We start from the raw sequence: 23,463 nt of genomic DNA, 5'->3' as shown, positions 1-23,463 counted from the left end.
ATAGAGACAGCCCAAGCAAGCAGGGGGAGGAGCCCGACAATGCAGATACAATGTAAAGTACATATGCATTATAGCAGACACATTATAAGTGTGAAGATATCAACTAAACATATTCACAAGCAATGCATGAGGGTAATAAATTTTTTTTTTTGCATAAACAGAGAGGATTTAACATTCCTCAATATAAATGGCCCATTGAGAAAGCAGACAAGGATGGATATAATACATGGATAAATTATAGCGAGCGAGGCAGTATAGATAACAGGCAGTTAAAATCATCAACCTCAAATTACAACAGTGGAGCACCAGATGATAGAGAGTCGGTTACCCGATAAATTAGAGAAAGGACTTAAAGGAATTAACTACATTCAAGCCAGGTGGAACAGTGGCGTTCAGCCTTTCTATCCAAAGGGCTTCTCTTTGTAATAAGATTTTGTCTCGATCACCCCCTTCTAACATCTGGGGGTACCGCTTCTAAAGCAAGGAACCCAACCACTTTGGGGTCATATTTGTGATACAGACCGATATGGCGTCCAACAGTAGTGAGTTTACCGTTAGAGTAATGCACATTTTTGTCCCATCACATTTCACTGTTCATCGTCTATCTTTACCTTTCCCTTGTGATCCCTGCCCTTCTTTGCACCAGCACTTACCTCCTTGACATTGGGCATCTGCCTGATATATTATATTATATACAGTGGGGACGGAAAGTATTCAGACCCCCTTAAATGTTTTACTCTTTGTTATATTGCAGCTATTTGCTAAAATCATTTAAGTTCATTTTTTTTTCCTCATTGATGTACACAAAGCACCCCATATTGACAGAAAACCACAGAATTGTTGACATTTTTGCAGATTTGTTAAAAAAGAAAAACTGAAATATCACATGGTCCTAAGTATTCAGACCCTTTGCTCAGTATTTAGTAGAAGCACCCTTTTGATCTAATACAGCCATGAGTCTTTTTGGGAAAGATGCAACAAGTTTTTCACACCTGGATTTGGGGATCCTCTGCCATTCCTCCTTGCAGATCCTCTCCAGTTCTGTCAGGCTGGATGGTAAACGTTGGTGGACAGCCATTTTTAGGTCTCTCCAGATATGCTCAATTGGGTTTAAGTCAGGGCTCTGGCTGGGCCATTCAAGAACAGTCACGGAGTTGTTGTGAAGCCACTTCTTCGTTATTTTAGCTGTGTACTTAGGGTCATTGTCTTGTTGGAAGGTAAACCTTCGGCCCAGTCTGAGGTCCTGAGCACTCTGGCAAAGGTTTTCGTCCAGGATATCCCTGTACTTGGCCGCATTCATCTTTCCCTCTATTGCAACCAGTCGTCCTGTCCCTGCAGCTGAAAAACACCCCTACAGCATGATGCTGCCACCACCATGCTTCACTGTTGGGACTGTATTGGACAGGTGATGAGCAGTGCCTGGTTTTCTCCACACATACCTCTTAGAAATAAGGCCAAAAAGTTCTATCTTGGTCTCATCAGACCAGAGAATCTTATTTTTCACCATCTTGGAGTCCTTCAGGTGTTTTTTAGCAAACTCCATGCAGGGTTTCATGTGTCTTGCACTGAGGAGAGTCTTCCGTCGGGCCACTCTGCCATAACACCCCAACTGGTGGAGGGCTGCAGTGATGATTGACTTTCTACAACTTTCTCCCATCTCCCGACTGCATCTCTGGAGCTCAGCCACAGTGATCTTTGGGTTCTTCTTTACCTCTCTCACCAAGTCTCTTCTCCCCCGATAGCTCAGTTTGGCCGGATGGCCAGCTCTAGTAAGGGTTCTGGTTGTCCCAAACATCTTCCATTTAAGGATTATGGAGGCCACTGTGCTCTTAGGAACCTTAGGTGCAGCAGAAATTTTTTTTGTAACCTTGGCTAGATCTGTGCCTTGCCACAATACTGTCTCTGAGCTCTTCAGGCAGTTCCTTTGACCTCATGATTCTCATTTGCTCTGACATGCACTGTGAGCTGTAAGGTCTTATATAGACAGGTGTGTGGCTTTCCTAATCAAGTCCAATCAGTATAATCAAACACAGCTGGACTCAAATTAAAGTATAGCACCATCTCAAGGATGATCAGAAGAAATGGACAGCACCTGATTTAAATATGAGTGTCACAGCAAAGGGTTTGAATACTTAGGACCATGTGATATTTCAGTTTTACTTTTTTAATAAATCTGCAAAAATGTCAACAATTCTGTGTTTTTCTGTCAATATGGGGTGCTGTGTGTACATTAATGAGGAAAAAATGAACTTAAATGATTTTAGCAAATGGCTGCAATATAACAAAGAGTGAAAAATTTAAGGGGGTCTGAATACTTTTCGTCCCCACTGTATATATATTTTTATACCATTTTATTCAGACGCTAGTCCCCTGGTGATTTCCTATATATGTCCTTCCCAATCGCCGCGGGAGGCTTTGCCTGGTTGTTCTGTGCCTTGCATATACCAAAGTATGGGTAAGCAGCTCTATTTATTTTATATAACTTCCTTTACCCCTTTCCCCCACTACATGATCTTGTAACATTTCCCATATTTTTGTATTTTTACTTTATCTGCAGATGTATTTCCTGATAAAGCGGCAAACCTGCGATACTAGTCGAAATATTATGTCATCTGTGTATTCTTTTAATATATTCTGTGTTGTTTTTGTATTAATACATTTTGTTAATTTTACATTTGATTTGTATACTGCTACATACCTTCTTTATATGTACCGAGATAGTCCGCCTGCCTTCTTTTTCTTTGGTGAGTCTGGGGTGGGGCCCTCACTCCCAAACACACTCTCTTTAATTTCCTGACTATCCATCACACTTTTGGAGCACCAAATACTCTCAAAATGACTCCTAATTTTGGAAAGCAAACACCTCAATGTATTTTCAGAGGCATAATGAGTCTTTTTAAAGTGTTTTTTTTTTTTTTTAAACACAAAGTTGTCAATTTAGAAGATTTTTCAACACACAGCATAGGCATAGTTACAATTAATGGGTCAATACTGGTGCCATGCAGAGACCTGATTAGCCAACAGGCATAAGAGTAGCAGATATGGTCAGCGACTGCCAAATAATTTGTCCAGGCAGCAGGCAGAGGCATGGTCCGCAACAGCCAAAGGATTTGTCCAGGCAGTAGGCAGTAGGCAGAGGCATGGTCTGCAACAGCCAAAAAATGTGTCCAGGAAGCAGGCAAAGACATGGTCGATTAACAGGCCAGGGTTAGTGCAGGCAGAGATACGGTCAACACAGCCAAAGGATTGGTCCAGGCAGCAGGTAGAAACGTGGTTGATTAACACGATCTGGTCAGTTCAGGTGGCATATAGTGAACTGATTGGCTGCCATTTCCCTGTATCTGATGTCCTTTGTGCTAATCTACCTGTTTTCACAATCTTGTTTATTTCTGCTGCCTGGACTGACCATTTGCCTGCATACTGATGATGGCCTCCTAATTAACCATCCCTCCTCCTGTCTGCTGAACTGACCCTTGCCTGTTCTTTTGACCATGTTTGTTTCTGGTTTCGGCCTGCTAATCGACCATGGTTTTTGCCTGCTGCCTGGTATGATCTTTTGCCAACACTGGGGTCCCACATATGCAGAATGCGGGGCATCAGAGTATTATTTGAGAGTGGAGAAAACCAAGCTTTTGGTTTTCTCCCGGTTTCCCAGATCAGGGTCCAGTCTTACCTGACCTAGGCCCTGAGCCTGAGGTCCAGAGCAGCAGGGAGCTGTGAATCTGCAGAAAAAAAAAAGCAGTGGAAAGCACAAAGGTGCTGTGAGGTGGACTGTGGGACCGTTCCAAAGGTCTGAGTCGAAGGTCGGAGCTTTGATGTAGTGCCAGGAGGCTGATTATCATATGCTTTTGCCTGCATACTAACCATACATCTGCCTCTTTCACTAATAACGTAGTGAGGTATAGTAGTTATGGAAGCAGTCTCCTATGCATAGGCCAGGTTGGATGGGACGTTGGGACAATGGCAATGAATGTCACACCTTAGTCTGCATTTGGGGAGGGAGGGAGAATATCTGGGAAATGTTTAATGCATTCAGAAAGAATGTTGTCAGCTGGTGGGCGTTCCTGGTAGACAAGGGCTGTGATATCCTCTAGTTATTCAAGAAAGGAGCCAGGTCTCTCTGTGGACTTATGATAGATAACGTAGAAAATATAAAGGGCCAATTGGATCAGGCATATGGAAACTTTTTTTTTGTACCAATAGCAGAATCTTCTGGTTGCTAGATAGGGTTGTATCATTTGGTCATGATAATCCACACCTCCCATGAACTGATTGTAGTCGTGTATGCAATCAGGTTTTTGGACCAGACCCTGCCTTCCTTGGCTTTACACTGAGGTGCCGTTATGGATGGAGGAAAGGATATTCACATCCCTCTTATCTCTTTATTTAGGGGCCAACATTTTCTCATTCTGCAAACTCACTGACTCCCACTTTTTTAGCTTTTTGGGTCACCAGTCTTTGTGGGAAACCCTTTCCATTTACTTGAACTGTGCCACAAGCTAGAGTTTGCTTCATATAAATATGGTGGAATAGCGGAATGCTGGTGTAGAAATTGCCCAAATAGAGGTAGTACCCCTGATTGAAAAGGGGGTTATACAAGGTCCCACACAATTTTTCTACTGCTCCCCATATAGGTTGGGCATCCAGGGGGCTCCAGGTGGCTTTCTTTCCCTTCATAAATGTGGAAGTCATACGTGTACCCTGTGGCCCTCTCACAAAATTTGTATAACTTCACCCTATATCTTACCCATTTACTTGGGATATACTAATGCCCAGTTTGATGCCCAGCCTGTCAGTAAAATGGATGAGGGACTCGTCAATGCAAAAATATTTCTGGTTGTGCTACTGTGGCTGAATCCGTGCACTGACAGATGGCTGCACTGGTATAGCTGAATCAGGGCACTGCTGGTGGTTGCAGTGGTGTGGCTGAATCGGGGAACAGGAGTGCCTAAAGAGGGAGAATGTACAGGTACGCCGTCCTGGAACAAGGAAACTCCCGTCTGGCCACTGTAAATAAACGGTGGGTGGCTAAAGTGGTTCTAAAATTAAAACTTATTTTTTACCTTAATGCATTTCCTGCATTAAGGTAAAACATTTCACCACTATTCCCACTACTGGAAAGAGTCGCACACAAAGTTCCAACAGGTCACATTTAGCCCTTAAGCTACATGTTGGGCACAATGGACCTACAGTATCTCACAAAAGTGAGTACACCTCACATTTTTGTAAATATTTTGATATCTTTTCATGTGACAACCCTGAAGAAATGACACGTTGCTACAATGTAAAGTAGTGAGTGTACAGCTTGTATAACAGTGTAAATTTGCTGTCCCCTCAAAATAACTCAACACAGCCATTAATGTCTAAACCGCTGGCAACAAAAGTGAGTACACCCCTAAGTGAAAATGTCCAAATTGGGCCCAAGGTGTCAATATTTTGTGTGGCCACCATTATTTTCCAGCACTGCCTTAACCCTCTTGAGCATAGAGACATCACAGAACTGGTGGAAGTTAGAGACCTTGCGCTCCTCCACCTTCTGTTTGAGGATGCCCCACAGATGCTCAATAGGGTTTAGGTCTGGAGACTTGCTTGGCCAGTCCATCACCTTTACCCTCAGCTTCTTTAGAAAGGCAGTGGTCATCTTGGAGGTGTGTTTGGGGTCATTATCATGTTGGAATACTGCCCTGTGGCCCAGTCTCCGAAGGGAGGGGATCATGCTATGCTTCAGTATGTCACAGTACATGTTGGCATTCATGGTCCGCTCAATGAACTGTAGCTCCCCAGTGCCGGCAGCACTCATGCAGCCCCAGACCTTGACACCACCATGCTTAACTGTAGGCAAGACACACTTGTCTTTGTACTCCTTACCTGGTTGCAGCCACACACACTTGACACCATCTGAACCAAATAAGTTTATCTTGGTCTCATCAGACCACAGGATATGGTTCCAGTAATCCATGTCCTTAGTCTGCATGTCTTCAGAAAACTGTTTGTGGGCTTTCCTGTGCATCATCCTTAGAAGAGCCTTCCTTCTGGGAAGATGATTTGATGCAGTGTGTGGCGTATGGGCTGAGCACTGACAGGCTGACCCCCCCACCCCCACCCATTCAACCTCTGCAGCAATGCTGGCAGCACTCATACGTTTATTTCCCAAAGACAACCTCTGGATATGATGCTAAGCACGTGCACTTAACTTCTTTTGTCGACCATGGTTGAGGCCTGTTATGACTGGAATCTGTCCTGTTAAACCACTGTATGATCTTAGCCACCATGCTGCAGCTCAGTTTCAGGGTCTTGGCAATCTTATAGCCTAGGCCATCTTTATGTAGAGCAACAATTTTTTTTTTCAGATCCACAGAGAGTTCTTTGCCATGAGGTGCCATGTTGAACTTCCAGTGACTAGTATGAGAGAGTGAGAGCGATAACACCAAATTTAACACACCTACTCTCCATTTACTCCTGAGACCTTGTAACACTAACGAGTTACGTGACACTGGGGAGGGAAAATGGCTAATTTGGACCAATTTGGACATTTTCACTTAGGGGTGTTGCCAGCGGTTTAGACATTAATGGCTGTGTTGAGTTATTTTGAGGGGACAGCAAATTTACACTGTTATACAAGCTGTACACTCACTACTTTACATTGTAGCAAAGTGTCATTTCTTCAGCGTTGTCACATAAAAAGATATAATAAAATGTTTACAAAAATGTGAGGGTGTACTCACTTTTGTGAGATACTGTATATGTCACTAACTGTCTTTAAAACTGAATGCTTAATTGTGTTTATTTTTGTAATTTATCACCTGCTAAACTACTAACTGAAGTGCCAGTATCTGCAGCAAATGGCCTGAAGCAAAAGACCAATTAAATAATTGTATAGTATTTGGTTTGGCTGGGAAACTGAAGGAACCTGTTTCCTACAGTGCCACAGTAGCAGTCTCTGTCCGTTATTCATTAACTAGCTGTAAATACTTAATAAGATTCTCTAATGAGTGAGCAGTTTCACCAATTCCATTCTCACTTCTTTGATTTCTAACCTAGATAAGTGATTTTTGCATGACCAAATTAATGAATTAATTTTGACAGGGACAGACATTTCCAGTAGCCCTCATTAATCATGCAATTGGCTGTTTCTTAAGCTAGCCATACAAGTGGGCACTCTGGGAGTTGTACAGGCAAGACTTAGCATAGCAACAAGACAAGGTAGCTATACTGCTCTCAGGCAAAGATTTTAAAGCAGCTTGGGGTTTTAAGACTTACTGTTTAAGCTCTTTTGAAGAAGCACAAGGAAATGGGCAAAGTTGAGGACCGTAGTCACAGTGGACAGCCAAGGAAATTTAATGTAGCAGATGAAAGAAACACATCATGCTTACTTCCCTTTGACAGCGGTTGATTTCCAGCAGTGCCATCAGCACAGAACTGGCAGAAAGCAGTGGGACCAAGGTACACCCATCTTCTGTTCAGAGAAATCTGACTTGAAGTGGTCTTCAATAAAGAATTGTGGCCAAAAAGCCATACCTCCAAAAACAGAAATATATATATATTTTTCATTTATAGAGCAAAAAATAAAAAGTGAAGATGAAATACCACCAAAAAGAGCTCTATTTTGTGTGAAAATTAAATACATTTAATTTGTGTACCGTGTTGCATGACCGCTTAATTGCCAGTTAAAGTAGCGCAGTGCTGAAAAGCAAAAAATGGCCTGGTCATGAAGGGGGGAAAATCTTCCAGAGGTCAAGTGGTTAAAGCTCTGCAGGTGCAGCAACTGATTGATAATTATAAAATCACTTCCATTAGATTCACTCGGCACATGGACACAGACAAACAGCTATTTCTTCAGAATAACAAAAGGTAGGAAGCTGCCGCAAAGTTTGTAAAAATCCCTGTAACGTACATAGATCACCTAGAGGGGGGTGTTTTTTTTCTTAAAAGTGTAGTTAAAAATAAAATATATATATACAGTATATATATATATATATACATATATATAATGTGTGTATGTAAAAATGTATTTAAAAATATTCCTCTGTCTCCCATTCTAAAATGTAAAAAAAATAAACTAAAAGCTTTACATAAGGCAGCAACATCCACACATGTAGGACACCCAATGTTGGAGGTGAGATTTATTCCTCCAAAGCAAATACACATTGGTACTGACTAGTATTCCAATGTTTCTTTTCTCCCTCATTCAGTTAATGTGCTTACAGAAAAGGGAGGTAAGGGGCAAATAAGGATGCTGTGCGAGCACCTGATATCCTCCCTATCAACCAGTGATGCCATTGGTTGTTAGGATGCTGGCAGCTGGAAGGTTGTGATGGTGCACAATGAAACCCTGTGGCTTTGTGTACCTAAAAGGCAGTTTGACCCCCCCCCCCCCCCCCCCACTGGCTTGCATACAATTTTGGGGCATTTTGCCAAGGCACCCCTGAAGAATCCTGAAGGCACCCTGGTTGAAAAAAGGCTGGTTTAACCCCTTTTTGTCCCTGAAAATCACTTAAATGAGTTGCCAGTTATAGTAGTTTGGCACAAAAGAGATGAGCCTATATGTTATCGGGCCAGAAAGCTCACATAAGTGAGAACAGTATACCATTAAGTCTGGGTTCACATACTGTATGTGGGGGACCAGTTTCAGTGTGATTTTTTTTTTTTTAAAGAGTTGGTGCAGTTTTATTCACCAATTTAGGTGCACATTATTAAAGTGTGTGACACTTGAAATCGCACCTAAACCGGACTGAAAATCGTACAGGACTCTTCTTAACCACTTCCCGCCCGACCTATAGCAGAATGATGGCCGGGCGGTGGTTCTGTTATCCTGACTGGGCCACCTATCAGTGCCCATCAGTGCTACCCATAAGTACTGCCAATGAGTGCCCATCAGTGCTGCATACCAGTGCCACCTATCAGTGCCCATCATCAGTGCCACCTCATAGGTGCCCATCAGTGCCGCCTTATCAGTACAGCCATATCAGTGCCCGTCATTGAAGAAGAAAACGTACTTATTTACAAAAAATTTTAACAGAAACAAAGAAAAACTTTTTTTTCTCAAAATTTTCGGTCTTTTATTTGTTGCGCAAAAAATAAAAATCGCAGAGGTGATCAAATACCAGCAAAAGAAAGCTCTATTTGTGGGAACAAAATGTTAAAAAATTTGTTTGGGTACAGTGTAGCATGACTGCGCAATTGTCATTCAATTTGCAACAGTGCTGAAAGCTGAAAATTGGCTTGGGCAGGAAGGTGTAGGAAGTGCGTGGTCTTGAAGTGGTTAAAAGCGCACTGCTGGTGGCCCACACATGTGAACCAGCTCCATAGAAAGCCGGTTTGGTTCACATGAAATGCGAATCCGATGCTGTTCATAATGCATCCAATTTGCATATATGTGAACCAGGGCTAAGACTATGTTCACCCTAGTGACAACTGTCAAGTGCTAGAGGGAGTTTTCGCATGTAACACCCACATTAAAAAAAGAGAGTTCCATAGCACCCCACATTTTGACAATTGCCATCCTAAACTCATGGTTGGTCATACAAACTTTAATATTGTCTGGAGCTTCATCATCCATACTATTTGAATGTGTATTCTTCATTTTAGGTTCCAAACAAATGTTACTACATTGTGCCATTTACAGTACATTTTACATTGTAACATGTCTTTTTTTTTTTTTTTTTTTTTTTTTTTTTTTACACACAGGGAAGTTTCTCAATGGCATTGCTGAAGGTGAAGTTGATAGCATTTTAGGAAAAATTAAAGCCATTCGTCTGAAAATTATCACAGAGTCCCCTGTTTGGGCATTATTAAGTGAGGTGAGATTTCTGTTCATCCTGCTGCAGGACACTACTTTGTTTTTAATCTAATTTTAATTTGTGGCTGTACAGTGTTGAATCTGTTGCAGAACTAAACATATCAGCATACCCATTTCCTCTTTGTTAAACAGATTATCCATATAACAAAATAGTTAAAATAGGTAATCCAACCTAAGTAGTACACTAGTAAAAGTTTGAGCTTCACAACTTGTAGCATCCCATTATATATCTGCAGCTGTGCCACTTATGCTTCACTAATCGCTTTATGGATAGACACCAGCTCTTCAAAAGACCTTCTCTGTATAAACACCTGTAGCTTTTCATGTCATATAGTAAAGATTCTGTAGCCTATTTTTCAAGAAACCCTTCCAAGAATATATCCCCAGTACACACATATCCAACCCACTATGGTTACACCAAAGGAAGATCTATTAACTTTTTTTTTAACTTTTTTTACCCCCCACCCCCTTTCTCTGTTCTTTTAGCTTACTGCTTATTTTTCTAATCCTCCTTCCTCCTCTTTCTGGTCACACAAAATCCCATACTCCAATTGTGTGACCAGAAAGATAAGAACATAGCCCTGAAAAATTCCACCATCCATGAGCCTCTGTTCATCGGCATACATCAGACCCCTAGGCCCTAATTTTAGGTGTAGGAATAGCGTTTAGCAGTTATTCATTATTCCCATCAATAAGTGTCTGTTATTCCCTACCTGTCCCTATCAGTTAAATTTAAATCTCCCAGATATCCCTAAAGCAGTAACTGTAATACCTATATATACTTTGCGGCTTTCAAGTGGTTTACTGGGGTTATCAGCCATAACCCCAGTATTTTTTTATTTCTTTTCAGCTGGTGATTCGGTTGCTCATAAAAGCTATTAGCCACTGGATCACTTTTAGAAGCAGCGGCAGGGGTTGTCACTGGTGTTTTTCAGGCTTACTGTTCTTACCAGCGAGCCCAGGAAATGATCCGATGTTTCGTGCGGCTAGCCATAAAGGTGAAAAGAGACCAGATCGTCCTTGATGACCTCTATGATCTAGGATCGGAGTGATGTCATGAGCTCACTTCCAGTCTAGGGCAGACTGAAAAAGATCAATTTTTTGGGGGATGTTTTTTTTTTTTTCTTAAAGTAGAGGAGTCTTACAGACCCGTCATACCTTATTTCTATAACAGGGAATACATTCCTTGTAATAGCAATAAAAAAAAAAAAAAAAACTAAAAGGACAGTGTAAAAAAAAGTTAATAAAAATATTAATAGGGCAGGTATGTTGGAGGAAGTGGGCTTAGAAGGCCTCTATCATACCCCATCCAGCAAGGGGTTGCATCACCAGCCAAACGGGACCGCATAAAGGTGCAAATAGGAAACATATCTTACACAGAAATGTTTAACCTCTAGGAAATCGTATACAGTGGGGACGGAAAGTATTTAGACCCCCGTAAATTTTTCACACTCTGTTATAATGCAACCATTTGCTAAAATCAAAGTTCATTTTTTTTTCATCAATGTACACACAGCACCCCATATTGACAGAAAAAGACAGAATTGTTGACATTTTTGCAGATTTATTAAAAAAGAAAAACTGAAATATCACATGGTCCTAAATATTCAGACCCTTTGCTGTGACACTCATATATTTAACTCAGGTGCTGTCCATTTCTTCTGATCATCCTTGAGATGGTTCTACACCTTCATTTGAGTCCAGCTGTGTTTGATTATGCTGATTGGACTTGATTAGGAAAGCCACACACCTGTCTATATAAAACCTTACAGCTCACAGTGCATGTCAGAGCAAATGAGAATCATGAGGTCAAAGGAACTGCCTGAAAAGCTCAGAGACAGAATTGTGGCAAGGCACAGATCTGGCCAAGGTTACAAAAAAATTTCTGCTGCACTTAAGGTTCCTAAGAGCACAGTGGCCTCCATAATCCTTAAATGGAAGACGTTTGGGACGACCAGAACCCTTCCTAGAGCTGGCCGTCCAGCCAAACTGAGCTATCGGGGGAGAAGAGCCTTGGTGAGAGAGGTAAAGAAGAACCCAAAGATCACTGTGGCTGAGCTCCAGAGATGCAGTCGGGAGATGGGAGAATGTTGTAGAACTCAGACTGGGCCTGACTTAAACCCAATTGAGCATCTCTGGAGAGACCTAAAAATGGCTGTCCACCAACATTTACCATGCAACCTGACTGAACTGGAGAGGATCTGCAGGGAGGAATGGCAGAGGATGCCCAAATCCAGATGTTTAAAACTTGTTGCATCTTTCCCAAAAAGACTCATGGCCGTATTAGATGAAAAGGGTGCTTCTACTAAATACTGAGCAAAGGGTCTGAATACTTAGGACCATGTGATATTTCAGTTTTTCTTTTTTAAGAAATCTGCAAAAATGTCAACAATTCTGTGTTTTTCTGTCAATATGGGGTGCTGTGTGTACATTAATGAGGAAAAAAATGAACTTAAATGATTTTAGCAAATGGCTGCAATATAACAAAGAGTGAAAAATTTAAGGGGGTCTGAACACTTTCTGTCCCCACTGTACAAGCTGATGTCATCCTCAAAGAAGAAACCTTGTGCACAATTGCAGCACATATTGTTAGGTCAGTATGTTAGTCCGCTGTAATTAAAAGGCACCTAAAACCCCAAAAATAGAAAGAAAACCTATTACTGACAAAAAGAGAAAGGGCAGGAGGGTACTTGAGTTTTCACTAAAGCTACTTTCACACTGGGGTGGTACGAGCGTCGGTAGTAAAGCGCCACTAGTTTTAGCGACGCTTTATGGTCATTTTAGTGGTGCTTTTAACCCCGCTTTTAAAGGCATTTTGCAGGCGCTTCGGCAGCGCTGCCTATTCATTTTAATGGGCAGGGGCGGTTTAGGAGCAGTATATACACCACTCCTCCACCACCCCAAAGATTCTGCTTGCAGTACTTTTTCTAGCGTCCTGCAAGCGCACCGCTCTAGTGTGAAAGCACTCACAGGAGAGGCGCTTTACAGGCACTATTTTTAGTGCTAAAACACCTGTAAAGCGCCTTAGTGTGAAAATGGTCTAATACCACAATCGCTCACATTGATGGTTGTTGCTCTAAAATAGAAATAAAGGAAAGGTGGCCATTCGGGAATTGAAAAAAAAAAAACCCTCTAGCCTCACAACTGCTGGGGTTGAAGGCACAGTCTAAACGAAGGATCCACCAGCTCCAGCAATGTAACATCCAAGCTAGACGGAACTTGGCCTAGATCAGAAGTGTACTCTTGCCATACTGCCCAGAGACAAACCATTTGACAGTGTTGCTTTCAATTAGCTTATTATTATTTATATATATTTATTCAATTATGTAAAGTCTTTATCCCAAAAGAAAAAAAACGTTGCTGTAACAGCTTATAAAGTGTTAGCTCGAGTTTGGCTTTGATTTGTTAGTGTATCTTCTGCATTTAACATTTCCCTTCCCCCAGACTCACTGCTGCTGTCTAAAGGTGTCTTGGTTGCTCATAAGGAGTGTAGGCACCTGAATACAGAAGGAGTGTTACTGGACAGATGACCAGGTCAATACAGAGGGAAGAAAGCTAATGCAGCTACCACATTTAATGATTAGTAAGCTGCAATATATTAGTTTTGGGTTTAATATCGCTTTAAATGCTGTATTTGTATCACCCTAGTACTGTGATAAACTAGCTGTGTTTTTAAACCAGTGACTTTCAATGTACAGTGTAATGTACAGTGCCTTGCAAAAGTATTCACCCCCTTGGCTTTTTACCTATTTTGTTACATTACAGCCTTTAGTTCAGTGGTTTTTTTTTTAATCTGAATTATTATATGTAATGGATCAGAACACAAAAGCCTAATTTGGTGAAGTAAAATTAGAAGAATTTATACATAAAACTATTTTTCAGAAATAAAAAACTGATAATTGGCATGTGCATATGTATTCACCCCCTTTGTTATGAAGCCCATAAAAAGCTCTAGTGCAACCAATTACCTTCAGAAGTCACATAATTAGTGAATTGATGTCCACCTGTGTGCAATCTAAGTGTGACATGATCTGTCATTACATATACACACCTTTTTGAAAGGCCCCAGAGGCTGCAACACCTAAGCAAGAGGCACCACTAACCAAACACATGAAGACCAAGGAACTCTCCAAACAAGTAAGGGACAATGTTGTTGAGAAGTACAAGTCAGGGTTAGGTTATAAAAAAAAATCCAAATCTTTGATGATCTCTAGGAGCTCCATCAAATCTATCAAAACCAAATGGAAAGAACATGGCACAACAGCAAACCTGCCAAGAGACAGCTGCACACCAAAACTCACGGACCGGGCAAGGACGGCATTAATCAGAGAGGCAGCACAGAGACCTAAGGTAACCCTGGAGGAGCTGCAGAGTTCCACAGCAGAGAATGGGGTATCATGTACATAGGACGACAATAAGCCGTACACTCCATAGAGTTGGGCTTTCTGGCAGGGTGGCCAGAAGAAAGCCATTACTTTCAGCAAAAAACAAAATGGCACGTTTTGAGTCTGCGAAAAGGCATGTGGGAGACTCCCAAAATGTATGGAGGAAGGTGCTCTGGTCTGATGAGACTAAAACTGAACTTTTTGGCCATCAAAGAAAACGCTGGCGCAAACCCAACACATCACATTACCCAAAGAACACGTCCACCCTGTAAAACATGGTGGTGGCAGCATCATGCTGTGGGGATGTTTTTCAGCAGTCGGGACTAGGAAACTGGTCAGAGTTGAGGGAAAGATGGATGGTGCTAAATACAGGGATATTCTTGAGCAAAACCTGTACCACTCTGTGTGTGATTTGATGCTAGGACGGAGGTTCACCTTCCAGCAGGACAATGACCCCAAACACACTGCTAAAGCAACAATTGAGTGGTTTAAGGGGAAATATGTAAATGTATTGGAATGGCCTAGTCAAAGCCCAGACCTCAATCCAATAGAAAATCTGTGGTGAGACTTAAAGATTGCTGTTCACAAACATCCAAATTGAAGGAGCTTGGGCAGTTTTGCAAGGAGGAATGGGCAAAAATCCCAGTGGTAAGATGTGGCAAGCTCATAGAGGCTTATCCAAAGCGACTTGGAGCTGTGATAGCCGCAAAAGGTGGCTCTACAAAGTATTGACTTTAGGGAGGTGAATAGCTATGCACATTGACTTTTTCTGTTATTTTGTCCTATTTGTTGTTTGCTTCACAATAAAAAAACAAAACAAAAAAAAAAACATCTTCAAAGTTGTGGGTATGTTCTGTAAATTAAATAATGCAAATCCTCAAAAAAATCCATGTTAATTCCAGGTTGTGAGGCAACAAAACACGAAAAATGCCAAGGAGAGTGAATACTTTTGCAAGGCACTGTAAATCAAGTCAAGCCTTGAGCTATGAACCTGTTGCAGCTTCTGTAATATAGCAGACTTTTCAGCTGAAAGAAATCTATTCTGTTCATGACATTCATAGCTGTGATTTTTTCTATAACCCGTTTTAAACCAACTACTTTATTAATAACAATCCAAGTTACACCTTTTGTTACTTATGCAGGGGTATAAATAGATCTATAGTGGCTTGGACAAAAAAAAAAAAACTTGCTTTACACTGATTGCTTGCTCAACATAATGTTAGATAACGCACGTACATGTTAAACAGGTTTTGCAGGTAAAAAAAAAATTAGTCATCCACAAAGTGTTTGATAAATGAAATGTAAATTTATTGTGGTTTCTAGCACAAGATCTAAACAATTTAGTCACCTTTAAAGATATTTAAAGTTGAACTTTACCCATAACAACTTGTTAAAATTAATGTTCTTTAGCAAGGAACATGCATTCCACATTATGCTACCAAAATTTGTGTGCTGTAAATTGCCTCCAGCATTGTTGTTTCTTCTTGCTGGAGGCTGCCATTTTGCTGAAGCCCAGAGCCCCCTGAACAGCAGTAAATCATTAGACTGTCAGCAGATCGGCCTCTAGTGATCAACACAATGCCAAAAATAGAGATCAAATGAGCATGTACAGAGCAGGGTGTATTACTGGATTTTAAACAGTATAGGCACTCATTTTTAATGTTTTACATAGCTATTCGTGCAAAACCGCCAGTCTGAAATGATCTAGCAAGATTTAATTTTCTGATTAAAGTTCCACTTTAAGGAATTTGCCCACCTTTTAAATGGTCTAATCTTTGATTTATATTTCGATTTACACTTACAGTGACAACACTGTCTTTGAGTATACTACCTATTATGTTTCTTTTCCAGATATTTATTAAATTGAAGAAATAGTCTACGTTTTAGTCTGAAACTTTATTGCCCTCTGCTGGGACAGTGCAAGACTACTCTGAAGTTTGAATGGCATTACTGGAAGGATGAAGAAAATGATATAGATTATTATATTTTTATGCTGGAAATAATTTAGCTATTTATATTTAATAATTGTTTGTTCTTTTTACAAAAGAACTTTTAAGCGTTTATTTGCGTTTCTTTAAGATCAACGTTCGCTCTCAAGATGGCAGAAGCTATATGCCCGCAGAAATGATGCAACCAAAGAACTTTGATATCACTGAACCTTTTACGGTTTTTGTTTAATTACAGAACCAAGGCACTGGACACTGTAAACCATTTGTTTGATGGAGTGTTACTAAACGATACCTCTTTACAATTTAAACACATCTTGATAATATTGCAAGTGTACTAATGTGCTGAGTTTGCATGGAATGCAATGGATTCTGTGGCAGTTATAGTCACCATTATTGGCATTGAAGGTAAAGCAGACTTAAAGTGGTTGTAAAGGCAGAAGTTTTTTTTTTTATCTTGATGCATTCTGTGTGTTCGGTGTGCAGCAGCCCCCCTCTGCCACCCCTCCCCCCCCCCCCAATACTTACCTGAGCCCCATCTAGATCCAGCGATGTTTCGGCAGAGTCTCAGCTGCCTGGGACTCCCCTCATTGGCTAAGACAGCAGCGCGGCGCCATTGGCTCCCACTGCTGTCAACCAAAGTCAGTCAGCCAATGAAATGAGCCGGGGCACGGCTCGGTGTCTGCAATCTGCTTGCTGTGGGGGCACTCAACAGGAAGGAGGGGCCGGGAGGCACCGTTCATGTATCTGAGAAAAGGAGGAATCCATGCTGCTCTATGCAAAACCATTTCACAGGGCAGGTAAGTGTGACATGTTTGTTATTTTTAAAGAAAAAGAAAAAAACAAGACTTTACAATCACTTTAAGATTAAATATTTACTTTAGGTCTGCTACTTAAGGCTACTGCTTTCAAATACTAAAATACCAAGCTGGCAGCATTGCAGGCTCCTGATGATTTTCTGACCTCTGTCTTCACTTCTGCTTTTTTGGCATGGCTCTCTGTGAGACTGAGGGACAGACTGCCTCTGCCTGAGCAGCCAAACTTTGCCCTTGCCTCACACAGCGCTGTACCAAAGAAGCTGAATTGGACATGAAGACACCCAGGGGGAAGCACATACCAACATGTTGGGTAAGTAGTTCAGTGCTCTGTGTTTTTTTTTTTTTTCTAACAGCCATATTTTACTTTAGGTCCACTATAACAGTGGTCATCAACCCTGTCCTCAGGGCCCACTAACAGGCCAGATTTGCAAGATAACTGAAATACATCACAGGTGATATCATTTGCTGCTCAGTGATTTCATTATTCTAGTCTGCATCTCCCTAAGGTAATACATAAAACCTGGCCTGTTAGTGGGCCCCGGGGACAGGGTTGATGACCACTGCACTATAATATTACCAACTATATTGCTTAATCTGGTTTTTCAGATACTTAAATCAAAACTCCACTCAGTAGTTTTATACTCCAAGATGTCACCAGCTTGTCTCAGAACTCACGATTTTCAAATCCATCACAGAAATGGCTTATCCAGATTTTGAGGCAAATCAGTAAGTCCTTACAAGGTCAGATTGTTAAATCTCAGATTGTTAGTGTTCATTTTCAGTAAGATGAAGATGACATGCAGTTAATGTGATAACACACACAATAGTGCTCTTATTTCACCTTTCTGATGTTATTTTTTTTATACAGGATTTAGGTAGCGCAACAGTTTGCACAGGACTTTACAGTTAAGGCCTCATGCACACTGGACATTTTTACAGCTCTTGTTTTTGGTTTTAGGTGGTTTTTTTTGTCTGCGGCCAGTAAACTCCCCAGCATGTTTTCCTATTTATCCATGCACACACAGGTTTGTATCAGCGTTTTTTGGCAGGGGCATTTTCTGGCTGAAACCCCCCCCGAACTAGTGTGTTTTAAGAGTAGTTTTTCAGCTGTAAAAACGCTCTAACGCTGAAAAAAGCTGGAAAACATGGCTATTCAGCATTTATCAGCGTTTTTGAGCTATATGCTTTTGTGGGAGTATAGTTTTGATTTAAAAAAAAAAAAAAGCTAAAAAATGATACTGCAAAAACCCTGCAAAACTCTTTCTACAGCTAACGCTACTGGCATTTTTATAACATCCAGTGTGCATGAGGCCATAAAAGAAGACCGTATAGTTACAATACTATTCAGGACAAGAGAGCCATGTACTTTCAGCTCTCCTGCAATTCTAGGTGTTTAAGATATTTTGTGGATGAGAGAAGTTCTCAGCAGCACTGTAACTTGAAACATAAGTGAGTAATATTGCTAGATCAGTCTTGCCTTATCTTATTCATTCTTCACAAAAAACACAGAACACTGATGATCCACAGAACTGTCAGTGCCTTTTTAATAGAGAGATCTCTTCTAGCTTGGCCTTGACAGCCAGGCATCTTCTGTAAGCTGACCTTTCTTCATTTGTTTTGACTTTCTGTAAATGTTCATTAAGTGTTGGCTCTGTTCCCCATAGTGGATCTTTGGCTGAGCTCTGAACGATGGAAATAATTACTTAGGGGCTAAAAGTGCCTCTCCTTACTCAAACTTTGGGCATATTAGAGAAGGTATGGTGTTGGACAAAATATCTGCCCATTTTTTTCCACACTGATTGTACGGTTGACATGAAATTGTCACCTGGTCCAGACATTGATCGTAAACACCCTTGGGATTTATTTACAGGGAGAACTGGTGATCATCTGGGCTGCATTTTTCAAGGAGGTAGCTGGTTCTTTTCACTAAGGGCCCCCATAGATGGCTTGAATTTCTGCCTGATGCTCCTGAATTGGTCAAAATTTGAGCCTTGGGTGGCCCTGCAAACACCACTCAGCATAAAAAATGGCAATTTAAAACTCAACTGAGCTGGGTGGAAAATTATGGTTCAAACAATGACTGCATCCTAACAGATGTAGCCCCTGTTCGCCAGTGTTACTGCACTCGGGCAGCCCCATGCAAAAAATACAATTTTCAGCAGTTAGTGGGGATGGTGTAGTCTATTTTCTTTTTTTCAGCCCAGAGACTGAATAAGCTTGAGAGCAGACCATTAACACAGACTTAGCCATCTTCTAATGTGTATAACTAACTTAATTTAGAAACTATTGAGATAGAAACATGGGAGCTGCTGTTGCTGACATAGTTTGAACTATTCTGCTTTGAGGGCTGTCATGCGGAGCCAGATCCAACTAATATGAAATTAACATGCGGAGCCAGAGCCAACTAATACGGAATTAACATGCAATCAAGTACTTGTTCCTGGTGACTCACTAGGTAGTAAAACCAGAATGGTGACATTGGAACAGGCACCTTTATAAACAAGTTAGGAAAATCCAGATTTTTTTCCTGATAGGTACATTTTAAGAAGCCATCATGCATGTACCTGGAGGTGTGAATGGCATTATAGGTTTCAGGTATAAATATCTCTATTTATACAAACTGTGTTGTGTTCAACACCAGAAGCGTGAGAACTGCTGAGATGACTTAAGAATGTTCATGACAGCTATGCAAGATGTGCAAATCTGCATGGTTTATTACTACAGATAAAAAATTGTTATGCAACCAGAAATGACCATACAGGTTTTTTATGTAATCGCAAAGAGTAAAGGGCAGGAACCTACAGCAGTCATTAATAAACCACGCTTCTCTGTTCTGACTGCTGTAAACTAGTGAAATACTAAATGTGTTTGGTTAATGTGGGTTTCCTGTATGTCTTTGCTCTTTGCCTTTTAAGGTAACTAAATGGTGTAACTGAATAAAACATATGCCGGCATGTAACTTAAAGGAAATTGCTGAGGTATTATAAAAATGATTTGTGTGATTGTCATGTTGATCCTCTGCTTCATTACTTTAAGTCTCTGACCTGGAACATATTCAGGGCAGTGAGTACTGGAAATGATTATGCAGTTTAGCAATTCTCACCTCAAAGTGGCTGAAGCCATTGGATCAGCTTGACAGTCTAGTAACTACTCATTTTGGCAGAGGTCAGTAATGGCAGCTTGTGTATATGTGAATTATTTCTCTCAAGCCAGTCCCTTTAGTTTATTACTACATTTTTTCTTTATTTTAAATGTTTTCACTTTTATTGGGCTAATTAATTAGCCAGGGTTTCAAGGGGTTTCAATCAATCTTCTTAAAATTGTGCCTTGAGGAATGTGTGAAATGTTTTACAAAGCAAATATGTTTACAAAGAGGTTTGAAGTCTGAGTTGTTTAATTTTAAGTTGGTGTACTGGTTTAAGTACTCCAGTAGGGCCAGTATGATGTTATAACATCCCAGGCTACTAATGATGGCTGATTTTGTCGTTGTCAAGCCATGACTTAGTTAAAAGTTTTGATGAATTTGTACGTTTTTGATTTTGTTGATTCTGTGTATTTATTGCTTGTCCAGGATTACTGACTGTAAAAAAAAAAAAAAAAATGGAAACTATATTCCAACTGCCCAAAACTGACATTTCAGTGTGTTTTAGCACCTCTGTAATGTCAGCTTCTCTCCAATAATTTTTGGCATATAACTCTGTCTAAAGCTGGCTACCCCTTTTTACAATTTTCCTTTAGATTTACCAAAACCATATAATATTAGGTCCAACCAAAACACTTTCAATTTGTATGCAATCAGGCAGGCCCTTGCACTACATAGTTGAAGGTAAATCTAAAGGGAATTGAACAAGAAAATTGTATAATTGGTAGCCAGTTCAAAGCTAGGCAGAGTTGTTTGCCTTCTCATGCTGGATTCACTGTGCATTGCAAGAAATTGTAATGGCTGCTTAATAGAAGGAAAGCCAGTCATTTAGCAGATTAATCTTTCCCAGAGGCCTGCAAGCCACTGGCCTGTGCTCTGATACATTGCCAAGCTGTGTACACACACTCAGGGTTTTTTCATTCAGCTAGCAGGTTGAATGGAAAAAAATCCTGACAGATCGCTGCATCAACACGAGCAATGTTGATGCAGCGATCTCTCCCCCTGAGACATTGTGTTCTGAGAAGGGGACTCACGCCCCCCCTCCCCCCTTTATCCTTACCGCCAGAATACACTGATCAGGGCTTGTAGCCATTGGCTGCAAGCCCTGATCAAATGCTGGTTTTCCAGCATGCCGATCAACAGAACATCAGACTGGCTTCTGCAGAACAGGCAGCTGTACACAGTCTGGCTTTACAATTAAATACCAGTTTTAAGTGACCTTTGCTTTTAAATAAAAAGCAAGAGTACAAAAGTAGACAGTTTTGTAGCTATAGTTGGTTCTTCTTTACTTTTGCTTCTCTATTCTCATACCTCAAATTTGTAGGGCTGTTACTGATTAAAATTTTCGATTTCTTTTTAACCGATTAATCGACTAATTTCGATTAATTATAACGCACATACAGATCCAACTACTTTTAGCCGACGTCATGCGTAGCTCCTGCCCCGTACGCGTTCTGTTCAATCAGAACTTCCTCAGCGGGGCTATGGCATCACCCTACAGTCTATTTAAAGTGGTGTTCCGGCCAAAATGATACTTTTAAAAAAAAAATATCCCTATAATACACAAGCTTAATGTATTCTAGTAGTCTGTAAACTAAGGTCTGTTTTGTTAGTTTATAGCAGTAGTTTGTTATTTTATAAACTTACAGCAGGCCGTGGCATCTGAAGCCAGACTTAAGTGTGGGCATTTGAAGCCAGACTGTATTTCTTCCTGGATCTCATCCTTGCAGATCTCGCACATGCCCAGTGCAGCACAAGCAGTGTAATAGGTTTCAGGTCAGGTTTCCATATCAACGGCAGTGTCAGAGGAAGTTGCCGCCCCTTCCCAGAAGGCATTGCAAACAGGAAATGATGCGATGGACCACGACCAGGGAGGAGGAAGTGAAAAATGAATACAGCAGATATACAGTAGGTGCTGGGAATTTTTTTTTTAAAATATCCAATTCGTTTACAGTGCACAGTTTAGTGAGGGATGCTGAAGAGTTGTAAAAGTGAGTGGAACTTCACTTTAAATAGCACCGTTGTGCATCAGGGGGACCGCTGGAGAGCCAGATACATCCATCACCTGCTGAGACAGCAAAGTGTCAGCTCTTTGGAAAAAAGTGCCCTCATCATGATTGCTGGATAACCAATCAGATAACCAATCAGATATGTTGATTTTCATAGCCAAGTCCAGATGTTTATCTGAATACTTTGACCAGTGAGATCAATCAAATCGTTAGGATCTGTCTTCCTCAATTTATGATTTCACAGACATCGACGTCACCGGACTCCTCCCCCCTTCCCTTCGTTAGTAGACGGAGACACTTGGGGAAGGGGGGAGAAGTCCGGTGACGTCGATGTCCGTGACGTCACCGGATCTCCGACTGAACTCCCTGAAGAGTACCGATCAAAAGAATTTTGATCAATCAAAAAAATGAATGATTAATCGAGGAATTAATCTTTCATTTTCCCAGCCCTACAAATTTGCATCATTGGGGGCATTAATAAGTACCGGCTGTTCATATACAGTGGTCCACATTACAGCTTTGTTTGCGATGAACCAAAATGTACAGTAAAATATGGCTTTTTAGAGACTAGTGACATTCCACTGTGCTACAAGGCACTTTTATGACTTTAATATAATGATGCATTTAATCTCTTCCGATTGAGAACTCTAATTCTTTGGATACAAAATAGCGCTCTCTAGTGTATGAGTGCCCTTTAAATCATGCTCAGGGCTATGTGTTATGTCTTCCTAATGACTTGTAAATTTCAGAGCTGCTTTTTGAGACATCAGTGTAAATATCTTTGCACGGTGCAGTTAATGTTTCTTAGCTTTTTCAAAATCAGAGTTTGTTAAATGGCAAACTTGTATGTATGTTTGAATTGTTCTATTTATTTAATGGTACTTATGATCAATCTTTTGATTTGTGTATTGAACTTTATTCTTTTAATGTATGTGCTTCTGTTATGTTGAACTTTATGCAGGAATTTGTTCTTTTACTACTGTGCAGTTTCAATGGATATTCTGCTCAAAATGGGAACAAATCAGCCTTAATTAAAGTGAGTGTTTCAGTACAGATGGAGTCTATTTTTTTTCTGCCAACTGCACTTCTGCTATGAAATCGCTAATGCTTAACTCCAGTTTTGCCATCAATTTTAATAGTTTGAGCCAAGCTGGCCCACACAAGCTATTTCCTTTATGAATACGTGTGTCTGCAGTCAGTGCTGTATAAACTGTATGTGGCATCAGTTACATATAGTATACAGTGATGTGTTCCAGCAACAGTTGGGAGACTTCCCGTCTCATTCTCGGACAAAATCAAGTCGGACTAAGTGCTGCTCAGTCATTTGCATGGAGCCTTGTATTTTAATCAGTGATTACAAGGCT

The 23,463-nt window shown here is 40.7% G+C and overlaps 1 protein-coding gene across 1 annotated transcript in view; it reads left to right on the top strand.

Annotated features, from left to right (window-relative positions):
* The window catches only part of MGAT4D (MGAT4 family member D), a 242,233-nt gene extending 219,081 nt beyond the window's left edge, over positions 1-23,152 (top strand). The window contains exons 15-16 of the mRNA XM_073604110.1: positions 9,688-9,800; positions 16,036-23,152. Of these exons, the coding sequence (XP_073460211.1) occupies positions 9,688-9,800; positions 16,036-16,059 (137 nt within the window). The 3' untranslated portion in view covers positions 16,060-23,152. The remainder of the gene's footprint in view (positions 1-9,687; positions 9,801-16,035) is intronic.
* The last annotated feature ends 311 nt before the right edge of the window (positions 23,153-23,463 follow it).

This window comes from Aquarana catesbeiana, linkage group LG01 (genome assembly GCF_042186555.1).
Source record: "Aquarana catesbeiana isolate 2022-GZ linkage group LG01, ASM4218655v1, whole genome shotgun sequence".
NCBI classification, from domain to species: domain Eukaryota; kingdom Metazoa; phylum Chordata; class Amphibia; order Anura; family Ranidae; genus Aquarana; species Aquarana catesbeiana.
The sequence above is the reverse complement of the archived record's forward strand: the minus strand, read 5'-3'. Positions and strand labels throughout refer to the sequence as shown.